Consider the following 16,539-nt stretch of genomic DNA (forward strand, 5'->3'; position numbering starts at 1 on the left):
TATCAACCGATCAAATTGTATACTAAATTAATCAATTAAGTATTGGTTGTTAAGTAAATAAATGACTAAGAAAAGATGATAGGTAGGGTTTTGCTTTTAGTGGTTGTGAGTTGGTGATAACCTAGTTGACAGCTTGATAGGTAAAAGCTTTTCTTTTCCTTCATTACTTGGTCTTCTCAACCTCCTCATCTCTCTAACATAGATAAAATGATCAGATCGAACTTCAAATTTAAACTTTCTTGTTTGTCGATCTCAAATTTTGGCAAACCAGAAACACCTCTTTCCCAGAGGTGTAATAACGGTCCGGCCTGCCAAGCCCGACCTCTGTCTAGATTCTAGAACAACCTTAGGTCGGCCCCCCACAGCCCCAATCTATTGGCCCAGGATGGAGCATGAAGCCTGTGTAAGGGCCTTTGTGCTGCCTACATTACCCTTTGGACGACTGTCCCACGAAAAACAAGAGGCAACTCGTAGTTTCACAGAATTACAATTTCACCCATCTTTTGTGGGATGATCATTTGGGGCGGTAAGAGCATCTCCAATGGGACACTCTAATAAACACTCTAAAAATCTAGTTGTCAAGTGTCAAATAAAGATTCTCTTTCTTAGTGTCAATATAGAGACACTCTACATTTGTTTGGTCTTCAATGGAGATCTCTAAAATCTCTTACTTAATACACATGTCCCTCTTCAATTCAATAGATAAAAAGTAGTTGAAAAGCAAAGTTTTCTATTGGTTGAAATAATAAAGTAACACTTAGAGAGTCTCAAGTAGACACTCTCATTTTAGAGATTTTCTCTCTAGACACTCAATAATAAATGTGTCTAACTCATAATAGAGTGTGTAACAAAGTGTTCCATTGGAGATGATTTTTTAACAAAAACTCCAAAAAGTCATATGTGGCACTCTAAGTGTTAGAGATTGAGTGTCCCATTGGAGATGCTCTAAGTGCCAGTACATTTACCAGCTTTAAGGCCTTTTTTGAGAAATCGACCACGATCTACTTTAGCCGTTACAAGGCATTGACACATCATGAAGATGTAATAAGCACGATAACCGCTTAAATTAAATTTATAATGAAAGAGGCCTAAAACAATCCATCAACATGAAAGAGGCGTAAAGTCCGACATACTAATTATGTTATTTATACCTTTAATAATCTCAAGTTCAACAACCATGGATTTCACTTTCTCCCTGAATAGAACCTAACACCTCCAGATTTTTGGTGTTTATGTCAACACCTTAAACCAGTTGGGCAACCAAATGTTGACACTTTCAGGCTCTTAACACAGGACAAGTCGAGCAAGTCTACCTCCAAAACAGTTAGTTTTGTTGGTTTGACAATTTAACCCCCAACTCTAGCCCTTTGTGGGGCCGGGCCGACCAAAGACACTATTTTTCTCTTATTTATCCAAGAATTTTGATATTCCATCAAAATGGTGGATATCAACATCAAGACTCCAACACAGATTCCACTTTTCTAACTCTTAATAGTTCCTGTAATTCGTGCAACTTTTTTCTCTCACCCCAAATATAAAGAGGAAAAGTTAAACACTAAATGTTTAAGAGATTATCTAATTAACACATCTAACTCTTGTAGATCCTTACTGGATTCTCCTTACTTTTCATTAACTAGGTTCTCACCGCGTCCGTAGATCCCTTTTGACTGCGCCGTCGTGTTAAGAATATTGTAACAGTTGAATAGCCATTTTACATTTAGAGAAAATAATAATCATATATATTAAACAACCAAGAGGAGCAATCAAATACTAAGCTATTTACATTTAATAAAAGAGAATTACATTTAAAAAAGAAAAATAATATTTTATTGTACATTTAATAAAGAGAATTACATTTAAAAAAGAAAAATAATATTTCATTGAAGCCTGAACTATAAATAGATGTGAGAGATTGTTTTTTTCTTACAGTGAAAAGATATCAGCCTGGCAAGAGTCCTATTTATATATTTTTCGAAGTAGTTTTTTTTTTTTTTTTTTTTTTTGTTGAAAGTCGAAGTAGTTACTTTGGGAAGTTTTTCATAAAAAACCGATCAAGAATGTGGAAGAGAGATTTTCTCCCCACTAATTTCTCATCCTCCCACGTTTTTTTACTCAACAGAAAAAAAAATAGAGAAATATATAGGTAGTAGGTACTCTAACTAATTTTAGTTGATTTACATAAATACCCTTCTTTTTGTAGTCTATTTACATAAAAAAAATTATATCATCGGTCGGATGTGTTCCCAACCAAATCTCTAAAATAAAATGGACGGTCAAACTTATCCACTGAATAACCGACGGACCTGTTTTAATATAATAGATGGTGGAATCTATAGAGAGATTATGTAAACAGAGTAGCCATTAATAACAGCAAAGATTTCCTAAAATTTCTTCATATGGCCGGCCCTACACAAGTAAAGTATGAGAGAATTTTTGTGAATGGAATTACCATGTCCAAAAGCATGGGAAGTTTCCACCAATTCTACCAAGCCAACCAAAGCCGATAATGTTGACAACTTTTACACTAAAAAGAAGCATTTTCATTATTCTAAACTTTTTTTATTGGCAAGTCTACATCTGTATATTTAACTTCTTTTATATTTCGCTTCTGACTTTATATCTCTAAATAAGATGGTAATCTTATGTAGACGACTCACTATACTATTCCTCATATCGGAACAACCTAGATAGATTAATACTTAAAACATTTTTTATGATTTAGCATAAAGGAAGAATGTAGAATACACTACTTTCGAAAGGTCGAATATATACTTCTACTTAGACTAATGAACCCGAGTCACAATAGTTCTTTACTCATAATATATTATTAATAAATTGCTAAGAATTATTGCTAACCACAATATTTATTGGTTCCATGAAAAAGCTGCAACATTATTGAACCTAAGAAAGGGCTACGAGGTAAAATAATGAGATTAGTAAAGCTAGTTACTCAAAATAGTAAGCAGATTGATAGCAAATAGTCGATACAATTAGGCAAACTGGAAAAGATAAACATACACAATTAAAGTTTTTGAAAACTGATGAACAACCCAATAAAGAATGGCTTCATACAGTCATATCAAACTTTAAGTAATCGAAAAGGAGAACAAAAATAAATGGTAGGTGGGAAGCGCATTATTCTTACGCCTGCACACTTGAAAAAACGAAGATAATCTAATCCATCCATTGTCTCTGGTTTCTTAAAAGTTTCTCTCTCTAGTCTCTAATTGCTATTGAATTTCAGAGTTCTTTAGTGTCCTAAGTGGTCGCTGATAAGACGTAAGTGGCTGTGAGAGTTGCTATCGTAAGTACTTAGCTCATCTAAATGTATATACTAAAGGCAGTGGCAGACGACTAACACACGCCACGGAAATACGTGGCGCCAACAAAACTAACAGTGGAGAAGCTAGTGGAAGCAAAATTGACAGGAGCTTTATACTATGAGCCTATGATCATGACCCATGGCTGGACAAAGAGAAACCAGTGTCTGGTGCAAAAGTTTGAAACTCCAGTTTATGATATGATTTTCATTGTGTTGATTTGTTAATTCAAACCTAATCTCGATTGCTACTTGAGAGTTGAGGTCGACAATATAAAGGATAGTAGGTAGAATTTAGAAAAGAAACAACACAAAAACATTGGTGAATGATAAATAAACAATACAAGATTTTTCTTCAATATCAAGTATGATTAATCTATTCTAATTTATTGTAGTAGATTTTCTTAAGCAAAAATAATTGGATATTGGGTATTATAAACGATATTGAACAACTTGTATTCTTTTATGTTATAAAATTTGAATATTTAATTCTATCTCTTTCTTCAGTAATTTTTAAATGTTAGAATAAATCATTCCCATCGATATAAGATAATCACCCATGGACTGAAAAAAGGCTCAATCACAAGAGAAAGTCATGTTATCATTATCATATGTGTTTAATTTTCCTATCCTAAACAATACAAGATTTTACCTTCAATACGTCTATTATGATTAAATTTGGTGTACAATTATTAGAATTTTAATCTAAGCCGTGTATTTAATCCTAAAAATTTCATAAATAAAGATAACATCATAAATCCAAGACGATAGTTCTAAAAAGTATCATCGATCTAGAAAGAATCACAATCAATTTCTAATGGGGCTAAAAAGCCCTCGGGACATCTCTAAATGCAGGGAACAGTAGAATCTAAATGAAAATCACAAGCAGTTCTCACCAAGGCAAAAATTTACTATTATCTGGATTTCTAATATAATGACTAATGAGTAAATGACACAAAGCATACTCTACTTTTAAGTTTTAACTTAGAACTCCGATCACGAATACATGTTCAGCACTTAAAGGCAAGACCATAACATAAATTTCACTAAGCATCATTTTTAACTGAAAATTGAATCCAGCCGAAGTAGTTAGCTACTTACACGTCGTGAAGAAGCTTTTTGACTGAAAATTGAATCTAAGAAATAAGTTTATAACCTTACAGAAAATGACTTCTAAGAGAGGCTAGTTAAGTATGAACGTGTCTGAGACTCTGGTGCACCTTGAAGGTGGGCTTGATCAGCAGGAAGATACTTATAAACTAGGTTATAACTAAAATGTAGTTCTTTTTGTGTTCGTACATACATATATATATATATATAGCTTATTCCCTTATTTTTTATGTGCCTTCTCAAAATATGGTATTTCAGAACATAGTAGAATGAGCAAGCAGTAGTTAAAAGGTGATGCAACATGTCCACTAACAGGCCAGATGCCGTTATGACTTAAGTTATTAACTGTTCAAAATTCCAGTAATTATGCTTCAACCAAGAAGAATAACCAAAAAAATATTTCAGAACAAAAAACTAAAGTGGGACAGATCCATAAAACACTACCTCAGCAGGACCAGTCATGTAAACATGGTTGTCTTCTTCTTTCCACTCGATCTCCAACGGCCCCCCGGGCAGATCAACCGTGCAGCTCTGTTACACATGGTATCGAGATTAAATATGGCATTTGAGATTATAGCGAAAACCGTTTCAAACAAGTAAAGAATTTGTCAAAAAGCCCTGAAAACTTTATGATCTTACCCTCTCAGAAAGATCCTCTAGAACTGCAGCAACCACCACTGCGCAAGCTCCAGTTCCACAGGCCAGTGTTGCTCCTACGTAACAACCATCTTTAGATTAAGCTCCAAAAAAATCCACATTTAGTGCCTCGAAAGACTAATGGCCTATTTATCCTGCAGATACGCAAGGACGTTGCACTATGGCCTAAGTGGATCGTGGAATGCAGTAAAAAGAACCCTTATACAACCTGAACTGGGTCTGGGGCATGGCTCATACGCTATACATATCCAGTTTACCAACATAATCATAGAGATAGAACGAATATGATAAAGAAAATCTGCACAAGTGTAAAGACAGTCGTAATGTGGAGGCAACTGACCTGCACCTCTTTCCCAAACACGCATTTTCAAGTGGGAGCGAGAGAATACCTGCACAAACTCTACACAAAGAAAAAGAAAATCTGAATTAATAACTCTTGCAATTGAAATCTTGTTATCAATAGAAATTGCAGGCAACGATGCAACCATCACTAAGAAATCAGTATAAATGTGATCCTTTATATCGACGACTATTTGTACACATAGTTGGGAAACCCTTATAAGTAACACTAGAGAATACCGAATGGTTGCCTGCAAGTTGCAACACTTCAGATCACCTCCATCTCTTCCCCCAATCCTTTTACAAACATTTAACTATTCTGATAAATAAAGAAATACCTCACCTCTAGTTGAACTAACTATAAAATTCAGGAAATACTTTCATTTGCAATAAAGAACTTAACAACTAGGGACTAAACTCACTTCCAAACTTATTAGTAGCAGCTTAAGTCATAAAGTAACTTTCAAACTGGGTATAGCTGAGAGATTGACGAAGTTCTGAAAGTCGTCAGTTATAGTTATCATAAAAGAGTCTTCAGTATCTGAGTGACTGCTACGTAAAACCAAAGCTTGCCCTCACTCCCCACTTCTCTGATCGTCATTTGAAGACGATAAGCAAAGCCTAGAAGACTCTAATTATTTAATCCAAACACCACCCCCACATACAGACACACTCATGCAAAATTTTGCAACATGCATTAACAATTTAAGATATTCAGAAGAGTGAGCTGGTAGGAAATGAGATGACAAGCCTGTATTTGTTCGAGCAGGAAATACTTCATGGTGCTCAAACTTTGGACCAATCTCGGACAAATTTAAGTCATCAACCTGCAAGTTCTGTTCAAAGACGAGCATCAGCTACTGCAAGCAAACATAATCGAGCCTAATGAATAGCATGTCTCAAGCAAGAGAAAAAAAAAATCTTCATTTGGTGTCAATATGGTATGATGCTAATTTCACGAATTTGGATGAGCATAAACTGCTGGATAGAAAGAATACTTATATTCCTTTTCAAAAAAAAGAATTGTTTCTTTTGTTTCGAGAAGACATCCATAAATTTCGGAAATAGAAGAAATGACTTGGAGATGCAAGATCATGTCTCCAATGTAGTATAGACTGGAAGAAATGGTTTGAAGCATACATCTCAAACTCCTCCACCAATTTTTTGTGTGGTCTGGAGATCCAGGACTGTGTTTTCAAGAATAGGCAGATAAACTTTGAACTGATACTATTCTTCTTCAATGTGTCCTATTTGCATTTAAACCTAGGAAATGATTGGTGGACACAGAAGAGACCTGCACTATCAAGATTTTGTTTCGACATGGGCGACATGCTCTTTTAGATGTAGTTGTTTGGTGTTGAATAGAGCCGTAGGCTCCTGTACTTTATGGAAATATTCCAAAACCAGACCACTTTGGAATAGAAATGCCAGTTTGAGAGCAAAACAAAAAAAGTTTAGTTTCCGCCAAAATATAATTAGATAGGTACCTTGCTTTCTTTTGTGGAGAACGTTACACAATGAGGATTTCCCATGCTAACACATGTCACATTCCATGTTACACCATCAATTTCTAGTCCTGCCTTGACCACAGCTTGATCCTTGTTCGCAGATAATTTTGTAGGTACATCTGCAGATTTAAGTGTTGGTTCACCCATATCAACTCGAACCTGCAAAAGAACATGCTAATGTATAAGCAATGGTGTCATGAGTTGTAGTTAACTATGAAGCAGTGCAATGTGTCGCACGCGATACCAGTTTCATATTTAGGACATCATGACATTTGTAGGTTGTAAAATAATGAGAAAATTATTATTATTGGATATTCAATTCACATATATTTATAATGTAATGTTTAGTTTAAAAACCCTGGCATACATCAAAACAATCATATAACTTAATAGCAGCGAACCCGCTTAAAATCATTGAACACCGCAAATTTGATGGCTATGAAATATGACATGAAGAGAAAGGAAAATACCCTTCCATCATCTTGAATTTCAGGTACAATCAAGCCTGCACCGGTAAATACAGTAAAACTGCAAGTTGCCAAAATAAATTAAATGGAGAAACCACAATGCTGTAAGTTGTCAGACTTAAATCTTAAACATAACAATTGGTTATAACCTAGAACAAACATGTTTCATGTTTGTGCACCCATGCATGTTCTAAGAGCCAAACTTAAGCTGTGAGTTGTGAACTTGTAATCGTGTAAGTTAGAAAACAAGAAGGAGCTTAGAATTTGAAATAGGAGTGAACAGCTGGACTGTGGACCTCCAAAAATATATCATTGTATTTGACCAAGCTTCAACAATTGGTTTCTAGTTTCTATTCTTTCTTTGACCTTATTATGCTAAGTGAAGAATTTAACTTCTTATACCGATATCAAATCAAAAACGTGTAATTCTTTGATGCTAGAAAGCTTAAACAAGATTAGCAAAAGCTTAAACAAGATTAGCAAAAGCTTAAACAAAATATGCACAAATGAACAACGAAAGTACCTCTGCTTTCCCTCTAACCCGTCGAGTTCTGCAATGAAACGGGCAAAGCAACGAACACCATTACCACACATCTGGAATATTCAGAAGAGCAGTAGATAACAAGATAAAATTTAATTCATCATTCCAATCAATGAAAATTTCAAACTAGACAATTAACTAGATAAGATATCAATATCAATTCAGTTAAACAAAAGATCGAATTTCATTCTGAAAATTGTTGTTTGGTTAAACACCATCCAAGCTACTCAACAACAAGATCAAAAATGTTTACTAGAAAATGATGTCAGAGAAAAGAACAAGTTTCTAAACATTTAGTCACCTCAGGTTCGCTTCCATCAGAATTGAAGATCCTCATGGTATAATCAGTTCCATTAATTCCAGGCATTGCAAATATAACACCATCAGCTCCAACACCAAAATTCCGGTCACAAAGCCTCACAGCTTGTTCTGGCGTAACTATAGGCTCCGATGAATCTCGATTATCAACCTATTAAAAAACAATTTTCACAGAGAAAAAAAAAAATCAATTCAAAATGAAAAAAACAATAAAATTAAGAAGATACTGAAACAGTAAGAGTTGATTAATTACAAGGATGAAATCATTTCCGAGACCGTGATACTTAGCGAAATGAAGAACTCCGGATTGCTTTCTTTCTAAGAATGAAAGTTTCTTTGAGGTTTTCTCTGGAGCATCGATGCTCATTGAAGATGAAACTGAAATGCGATATCTAGGGTTACGACGAGTAGAGATTGAACTGAAGAACTTCAGTTTGGAAGAAAGTTGAGAGTGTCTAATCGGAGAAGATGAAGAAGGAGTAAGATGACGGCGAGAGTAAAAAGTGTAAGACGTGGAGATGGAAGCCGCGGCCATTAACGTAGTTGGAGCTTTCTTCTGTTATCAATCGAACCCCCAAATCCACAGAAAATGAGCGCGAGGAAAAGGCACGTGCTTGAGAGGGTGCTCTCAAACTTGAGAGTGATTTCTGGTTTACCCCCTCCTACTAATGTGCAATTGAGGTTACTCCTCTTTCAGTGTCTAATTAGGCTTTTCACCTTAAAGTAACAGTTTTTGTCTAAGTGGTGGTAGTTTGCTTACGTGTGGTTCACGCATCGAACAATATCAAAGCACATGAGTCACCTACATCAGGATAAAGGAGCGAAGGGAGTTGAATTTGGATTCCTATGTTCTTGATAAAAACTTGAAAAATATGATTGTGTTGTTTAACTACGTCAACATTGTACTTCAATTTGCAATACCGAAGAAGTGAAAATAACCAATTGAAATAGCAAGTTAGTGTATGTTCTCTACCAAAGGAAAGTTTTTATGATTTGCATTTGATTTGGATTTTTGCGTTGACAAGTGACGATAAAAAATTAATCTACATTCCAAAAGTATGAGAAACTGATACTACTCAATCTGTTTACATCATGTTTGTGACTCTGTCAATTCTTCTAGATAAATGCATTTTTCAAAATTCAAATTTCAAATTTCAAATTTCAAATTTCAATTTTTAAATAAGGCGCCATTTTACATTATTTCACACATCCTAACGGTTGTATATTAATGAGGGTGATTTTTTATTAGCTGTAAAGCGTTAGAATCTACAGGATTGTGTTTCTCAGTAAAAGAGGAAACAAAATTCATTCATTCTTCCCTTTATATACTGCGCGTTGAGAACAGATGCAGGACACAAATATATTGGTAAAGAACACAGAATTTTAGAGAGGCAAACTAGTTAGTTTCATCCATATTTTCTAGTATTGAGACGAAAGCTCAAGTTGATATCATCTGAAAGTCTTCACCTTGGAGATCTGGAAAACTCTCAAGTACAAAGAGACATTCATTTAGGTATAAACTTCTTCCTTTTACTAAAGTACGCCTTTGTAGTGTTTTTCAGTTTTGTATTGTGGAATTCAGACGAGTCAAACATCACAGATGAAATTAAAAAAACAATCTCAATTTTAACATGGATGAATTCAAACTTCAATTCAAATTTTCATATCCGTTTTTACAAATCCACGAAATTGGTTTTTCTGAGGAATTTAGTTTTCCATGGATCTGTAAGGAATTTTCTTTTTTCCTACCCTGTTTTAGGCAGTCATTTTTGCAAAATATCTTGTTCTTTTTTATTTCGCATTACTATTTCTTTTTGATTTTTCTATTTAGATAAAAGGTATAAATGTTTATTTTACTTTTGTTGTATGTAGATCACCATCATGGTAAGGAATCAGCAACAAAGAAGACTCAATGGGCAACATAACCAAGGGATTAATAACATTCGCCCTAATAATGCACGGTAAGTTTAGTTATGGGAAGTTTAGTTTTGCCACTAACTAATGACAATCCCATTAGATTATTTTTAGGTCTTGGGCCAACATTTTAAACAATTGAAAGTTCAATTTATACTCATTGTAATGATCATAAAATTTCTAACTTACAAAAGAAAAAAAAAGATACGTCTTAACATTTGCCATTGAGACACATTATAATTAAGAAAATTCTATTCGGAAAAGGGTTTTTTCTATCATGTATCTTTAAGATACATGTTAAGACGTAACCTTTTTTTATAGAAATTTTAGATCAACCCATAGTGAGTGAATTTTTTAAAATTAAATCAAATAATTTATGACTTATCATGTGTCCTTGAGATGACATAGTAAAAAGACTCGTTCACAAAAGAATAAAGTGTGATTTCTGGATACATGCTAAAGTAAATTTTATTTTCATTTTGAACTCGTAGACAAGTGGGTTCAATGAGTAAGAAAAGAAAAATTGAATTTTTTAGTCAGTTAAGAGTATAAAGAATTCACAATTAAAAGTGTAAAAGTTCAACTTTCCTTACTTACTATATTCATTTTCAAATTTATTAGTTAAAAATAGAGAAAATTTAGAATTTCATATATAGCATTGAGCACCTTTTAGATAAACCTTAAATTAAAAATAAAAAGGAATAAATAACTTCACTCATTCTCATAAAAAAAAATAAAAAACTTCACTCAATTATATAAGTTGAATATTATCCTTGTTGGAATATTCGCCAAGTCAAAAAATCATAAATGTTGTATACTTTTAACGAGTATTTACTCGTTAAAAGTAGATATTTATGATTTTTTAACTCTGTGCTTTTCTAAGTTAGTGATATGACTGTAACTCTTTTTAATAACGGATGTTTACTCTCCTCACTTCCATTTATTTTTCAATTAGGTTACTGATCATAAATGAAGATCAAGACTATATTAGTAGTTTAAATGATGATCTCCTCAACATGATTCTCTCACTTCTTCCCTTCAAATGTGCATTTCAAACTATAATTCTTTCAATGAGATGGAAAAGTTTATGGGAGACACATTCAATAAAGAACATATTTAATGCGGACGAAGAAAACAGAGTTCGTCCTCAAGACAAAATGGCTGGAGATCAAAGTTTGACAATCTTACAAAACTTTGAATCTTTTATTGATCAACACCTACAAAATTATAAGATTATTCGGTTCGAGTTTGACTATGGCATTTTTGTTTTAGCTTCCATTAATGGAGAAATGAAGCTAAAAATGGATTTCTTTCCTCCTGAAAACCAATTATTACTTCCTCGCATGCATCGGTCTCCAATTTGTTATTACGATTATTGGGGAATTTTGCTTTGTCGGAGAGATATATCGTCAACAAATATAATTTACTCCGTTAAGAATCTTTACCTGAAATCAGCTAATAGATTCGTTCAAGCAATAGTTCGAACTATGGTAGAAAGATTATATCGTCTCGAAGAGTTAACGGTCGTTAAATGTAATGCTATCATGGGTATAAACGTCATTGTGGATCAATATCTTAGGAGTTTGAAAGTATTTGATTGTCCAAACATTCGCCATATTTATATAAGTTCAAATCTAGTGACAAGATTTCATTATCGTGGACTTCTACCGAATATTCGGATGAAACCAGGCGGGACTGATGTTGTCCTTGATGTTACTAGTGGTGTGTCTGTGATGGAATATATATTACTCAACAGGACGTGTATGGATCTTCGTAGTTCTCTATGGATTGTCAAGACTATTACTTTGTGCGGCTGGTTATTTGAGGTAAAGTTTTCATTGTGGAAAAATGTTTCTTGAGCTTCTGTTTTAGCTATATATATATATATATATGTATATATATATATATATAGAAAACTTTTGATAGTTGTCATTGGAATGCAGATAAACCTAATGTGGTGGCTGGGAGAAGTTGAAGATCACTCTTACGACCCCAGACAGACCCGGTTTACTGAATTGAAGGAAGTCAGATGGCTCGATACTCCATTGAATACCAAGTACAAAATGGAAGCCTTCATATCCTTCTTGAAAATGTCTCCCAATGTGGAGAAGATTTTTATCAAAGTAAGAATCTTGATCTCATTTTATTAGTTTTGTTTCCCTTATACTATAGCTAACAAACTAACTATATTGGTGTTTTTTGTTTATGTGATTGAAATGGGGGTAGATTGATCCTACTTACCATAGAGTTCAGTACGAGTCGACTTGGTGGAGCGACGATGTAGAAGAAAAGGAAGAAGGAATGGAAGCAATTTCAGCTCAGAAACAGAAAAAACTGAAACTAGTTGTCTTAGAAGGTTTTACGAAGCGAGAGGAAATTCTTCTCATTAACCGTCTACTAAAGCAAATACTCTGGGGAAAGCTAGGATGGACAAAAATCTTCTCAGTATCGGAAGAAAATGGTATTCGAAGGTTGGTTAAGATTACTCAGAACCAACAGAGAATGGTACAAGAAGTTGGACCTCAAAATCGTCCAAGAATTATCGGAGACGAAAATTCTGGTTACGTTTACGAGTTCAGACAAGAAAATCAGAATCTTGTTTTACCCCTTCCTGTACATTCAAGTGCCATCAATTAAGTTCTTATATGTAATAAGTACAACTATAGCGAATAGGGTCGTCTATGACCCATTTATCAATGGGATCGATGTTTTCATTTCTATAATCATCTTTTGACTTAAAATGAATGAGCTAATTTGAGACTTAAATCATTTAGATCTTCTCTTTGTCTAGTTATTTTCAATGTCTTTGAATGAAACCTGATAATATTACGGAAAATTTTGGAGTTTTACCCAAGAAGAACGGCCGGCCTAGGCCGACAACAAACAGGGTGCATCAGCCTCAAGTGGGCTACTTTGGTCCCCAACCCAAACACTCGCACCGACTCACCGACCTTGGAAGGAATTGAAGAAACTTATAAGAAGAAAAACAAAAACCAAAATCACATAAAAGAACTAATTCTGATTGAAACTTATTCTCTCAAAATAATCAAGCAGCATAAGAAGAGAAACTAGCTAGGAAAACTAGTATTTCATGTACTAAATGATTTTCCTATCTTATTCTTTGATCTTAACATGACTATTTTCTAGTAATCTGTGGTTGGAAGTTGCTCATGAGTGTCTTCGCAGATGAAGATATTGCCGTAGATAATAGCAGCAAGAGCTGCTCCGATGAATGGTCCGAGCCAATAGATCCAGTGATGAGTCCATGTCCAGCTTACAACTGCAGGCCCAAAAGAAACAGCAGGGTTCATGGAGGCTCCGTCAAAGGCTCCACCGACTAAGATATTAGCACCCACAATCAAACCGATGGCGACTGGTGCGATTATTCCTATATTTCCCTTTTTGGGGTCAATGGCAGTGGCATAGACAGTGTAAACTAAACCAAATGTCATCACTATTTCGAACATTACAGCATTCCACGCAGTCACACCTGATGAAAGAGCGAATGCCCCTGGTACCTACAATTCGAATCAAAGTCAAACAAAGTGAAGTTTGTAGAGATATCCAATCCAAAACCAATTGCCAGTGAATGACAAAGTCCTAGACATTATACTTTCGAAAGTAATAGTCTTTTTTAGAGAATTATACACAGCTTATAAATTTGAAGTATCAAACGAAAGAACGCTAAAAAGTTTACGTGATTCCCAAGTTGGGTTTTATTTTATGCTTGTTGATGAACTTAACATTGCGAATCTCTTACCAATCCTCCGGTGGAGAACTTAAGAAGTAAACAAGCAACAACCGATCCAAGCAACTGCGCAATCCAATACAAAATTCCTCTCAACAACGTAATATGACCTCCAACTAAAGCACCAAATGTTACAGCAGGATTAACATGTCCTCCGGAAATGTTTGCCCCAACCGAAACCGCCACAAAAAGTGCAAAAGCATGAGCTAACGAAGCGGCAATTAGGCCAGATGGTGTTGCTGATCCATCATGAGTTAGCTTACCTACAAAAGCCAATTAGCTCAAAAATGTGAGAGATACCGGTTCAATATGAATTAGTACAAAAATGACCATCTTTGGTTAGTTGAGTTCTTACTGAAAGCTAAGCCTGAACCTTGACCGGCAAAGACGAAAATAATCATCGAAATGAATTCAGCAAGTGCTGCTCTAAGAGCATCGGGATGACTCGCCTCTCCCGGTGTCCCGATTGCAATCCTAGTCACTGGCATTTTTGATATTTTGGTGTTTTGTGGAACCTCTAGTTTTTACACTATGCAAGATTTTTTTTTCTTTTGTTTGATCACTTGTAGTTTTATGCAAAAGTTTGATATTTATAGCTAAATCGGGTACTGTCGGTTTACCAGTAAAAGATATTACAACGATTGAACCACTTGTCCGTGTCCGGTTGTACGCAAGATGGTGGGGCAACCGGGTCAATCTGGACCCGCCATCTGTGTGGCAGTGAATGGATATTAAATATCAAAATTTCGGATCTTAGACTTTGACGTGGTGGCTAGTGGGGTCAGAATGAATTACGTGGTTCCATATCCGCTTCTTTGGCCCCACTTTTCGGGTGCTGACCTGGCAAGTTCTTTATCAAAATGGGTCTTTCTCTCGTAACACCCACCCGGCCCCAAACCACTTAAGGTTAATTTTCAACTTTGTGGAAGCCCAATGAGCTAGGGAAGTTTTGGCTGAAGGGAAGATCCGTAGGCACTTTGTGCTTTTGCATGAAGCGCCCATTTTCACTAGTAGTCCTGTAAAATTTAACAATAAGGGGGCGCTTATAGAGAACATTGGGGAATTTCTTTTGGATAATTTACATTCAAACCTAAGTTGTCTTTAGAAAAGTTGTTAGTTGTGACAGAAGTTCATGTGAGTAGTGACAACTAATCCAACCTGCTAAGTGGCACGACTTCGAAGCCGACCATGGTCCGAAAGATGGCATAGTCGCCTCCGACTTTTGTGGCCGTTTCTCATTCCCGCTTTTTGAGCCCTTTAGCATTTTTCCAACTAATCTAGAGTTGCATGTCTCGTTAGTTTTTCACTTTTATTATTGTGTTACAATTTCGGTGAAAATACATTGGAAAAGTAAAATATCCAGATATATGTATAAGTTAATAGATTTTTTAAGTGATTGCAAGAAGAATTTCATGAAAAAATATAAGATTATAGGAACAACATTATCAAACAATTAGAGTTAGTGAAGGGTAGGTGCACTAATAAAGGTTATTGGTCAAGAAGTGGAAGAAAATTCCTTTTCAACGTGACCCGTACCAAAGGGAAAGTAACTATCGGATCAAGAATCCAAATGAGATGTTCCTCTCTCTTGTTGCCACATAACCCACTTATCTCAATTTAGGTATCAACTTTTTTCCAACGTTAGTGAACTTTTTTATGAACTAGTAGTATGACTAATAAATGCATAAAAGCTCTAGCTAGATAAGTTAAGTCATTATCATTTGCTTTACAACTAGATTTTTACAGTCAACCCAAACCAGTCACCAACTTAACAGTAGTTGGTCAAACTTACTATTTGTTGTTGAAGTAGACATTATACACACATTTATTTCATACAGACCTATGATGTACTATGTGTGAGTGTGGGTTGATAGAAGCTCAGAAAGTTGAGTCAATTTTTGTACTTTCTAACATAGTAGAGATTTTTGACATTAAAGAATGAGGTTTAAGGCGATACAAAATAGTATATTGTTGGCCTATTTGATCCCTACATAGACATCCGGACAACAGGACAAACGGAAAAAATATTTGTTCGGAGATAACATGCTCATTTTCAAGTAAAATTTTTTAGTTTACGGTACAAGATAGGTTTAAGTAGGCAGGCGATCCATTTTTATTGAAAGTAGTATATATATGGCTTCATTTACATTCATAAGCCTAAAAATTAAGGAGTGGGTTCGATATGAAATTTTGTTAGATAATGTCGAGGCATCTAGCTTATGAGTCGGGCATATTGTAGGCCGGAAGCTTGGAAGGCTTTTCCGATACCCAATCCGCTTATTCTACCAGGTCAGATAGGTAGAACCCAGTCTCAATTCCGTGTGCCATCAATCGAAATGCGGATTGATTTCACGAATGGGTTTCTATTTCCTACCCCAAAAGAACAAAAGAGGGAAGTGTTCTTCTTCAGTTGACGTTTGAGTCGAATGAAGGGTTTATCTGCTTATTGGAAAATCAAGTCCAGTCAGCATAGTTGCATATTTTCACGTGCCTAAGAACGCGGTCTGTATGACACGTGTTGTATTCTAACAACCTCGTCCGCCGCACGTGACTAAGTGAAAGGGTAGAAATTACAACATAGAAACGTGTCAATAGGGGAAAGAAGAGAACATGGTAGT

General features: G+C 35.1%; 3 protein-coding genes across 3 annotated transcripts; 1 reads left to right on the forward strand and 2 right to left on the reverse strand.

Annotated features, from left to right (window-relative positions):
- Positions 1-4,733: 4,733 nt before the first annotated feature.
- On the reverse strand, positions 4,734-8,867 carry LOC147546234 (diaminopimelate epimerase, chloroplastic-like). Its single transcript, XM_086636650.1, has 9 exons — positions 8,513-8,867; positions 8,243-8,410; positions 7,924-7,994; positions 7,404-7,461; positions 6,913-7,092; positions 6,177-6,261; positions 5,427-5,486; positions 5,069-5,142; positions 4,734-4,960 (listed from the first exon to the last, which is right to left on the reverse strand). Exons 1-9 carry the CDS (start codon positions 8,792-8,794, stop codon positions 4,844-4,846), a joined length of 1,095 nt encoding a protein of 364 aa, XP_086492776.1. The 5' UTR covers positions 8,795-8,867; the 3' UTR covers positions 4,734-4,843.
- Positions 8,868-11,134: 2,267 nt separating this feature from the next.
- LOC147546235 (F-box family protein) lies at positions 11,135-13,009 on the forward strand. Its single transcript, XM_086637219.1, has 3 exons — positions 11,135-11,999; positions 12,117-12,296; positions 12,400-13,009. Exons 1-3 carry the CDS (start codon positions 11,190-11,192, stop codon positions 12,808-12,810), a joined length of 1,401 nt encoding a protein of 466 aa, XP_086493345.1. The 5' UTR covers positions 11,135-11,189; the 3' UTR covers positions 12,811-13,009.
- A 163-nt stretch (positions 13,010-13,172) lies between these two features.
- LOC147546236 (aquaporin TIP1-3-like) lies at positions 13,173-14,560 on the reverse strand. Its single transcript, XM_086637220.1, has 3 exons — positions 14,277-14,560; positions 13,934-14,184; positions 13,173-13,691 (listed from the first exon to the last, which is right to left on the reverse strand). Exons 1-3 carry the CDS (start codon positions 14,407-14,409, stop codon positions 13,317-13,319), a joined length of 759 nt encoding a protein of 252 aa, XP_086493346.1. The 5' UTR covers positions 14,410-14,560; the 3' UTR covers positions 13,173-13,316.
- Positions 14,561-16,539: the final 1,979 nt, after the last annotated feature.

The sequence above is a fragment of the Eschscholzia californica genome, unplaced genomic scaffold (assembly GCF_041429995.1).
Source record: "Eschscholzia californica isolate CP2 unplaced genomic scaffold, dmEscCali1.0.p SCAF_4, whole genome shotgun sequence".
NCBI lineage: Eukaryota > Viridiplantae > Streptophyta > Magnoliopsida > Ranunculales > Papaveraceae > Eschscholzia > Eschscholzia californica.

Excerpts from the sequence above, each read along its gene's own strand:
- LOC147546234 (XM_086636650.1), bottom strand. The coding sequence starts at position 8,794 with ATGGCCGCGGCTTCCATCTCCACGTCTTACACTTTTTACTCTCGCCGT. Across the intron at positions 7,995-8,242 it reads CTGATGGAAGCGAACCTGAG|ATGTGTGGTAATGGTGTTCG; the intron begins GTGACTAAATGT and ends TGAATATTCCAG. Across the intron at positions 4,961-5,068 it reads TAGAGGATCTTTCTGAGAGG|AGCTGCACGGTTGATCTGCC; the intron begins GTAAGATCATAA and ends CATGTGTAACAG.
- LOC147546235 (XM_086637219.1), top strand. The coding sequence starts at position 11,190 with ATGATTCTCTCACTTCTTCCCTTCAAATGTGCATTTCAAACTATAATT. Across the intron at positions 12,000-12,116 it reads TGTGCGGCTGGTTATTTGAG|ATAAACCTAATGTGGTGGCT; the intron begins GTAAAGTTTTCA and ends ATTGGAATGCAG. Across the intron at positions 12,297-12,399 it reads TGGAGAAGATTTTTATCAAA|ATTGATCCTACTTACCATAG; the intron begins GTAAGAATCTTG and ends AAATGGGGGTAG.
- LOC147546236 (XM_086637220.1), bottom strand. The coding sequence starts at position 14,409 with ATGCCAGTGACTAGGATTGCAATCGGGACACCGGGAGAGGCGAGTCAT. Across the intron at positions 14,185-14,276 it reads AGGTTCAGGCTTAGCTTTCA|GTAAGCTAACTCATGATGGA; the intron begins GTAAGAACTCAA and ends TGGCTTTTGTAG. Across the intron at positions 13,692-13,933 it reads AGTTCTCCACCGGAGGATTG|GTACCAGGGGCATTCGCTCT; the intron begins GTAAGAGATTCG and ends TTCGAATTGTAG.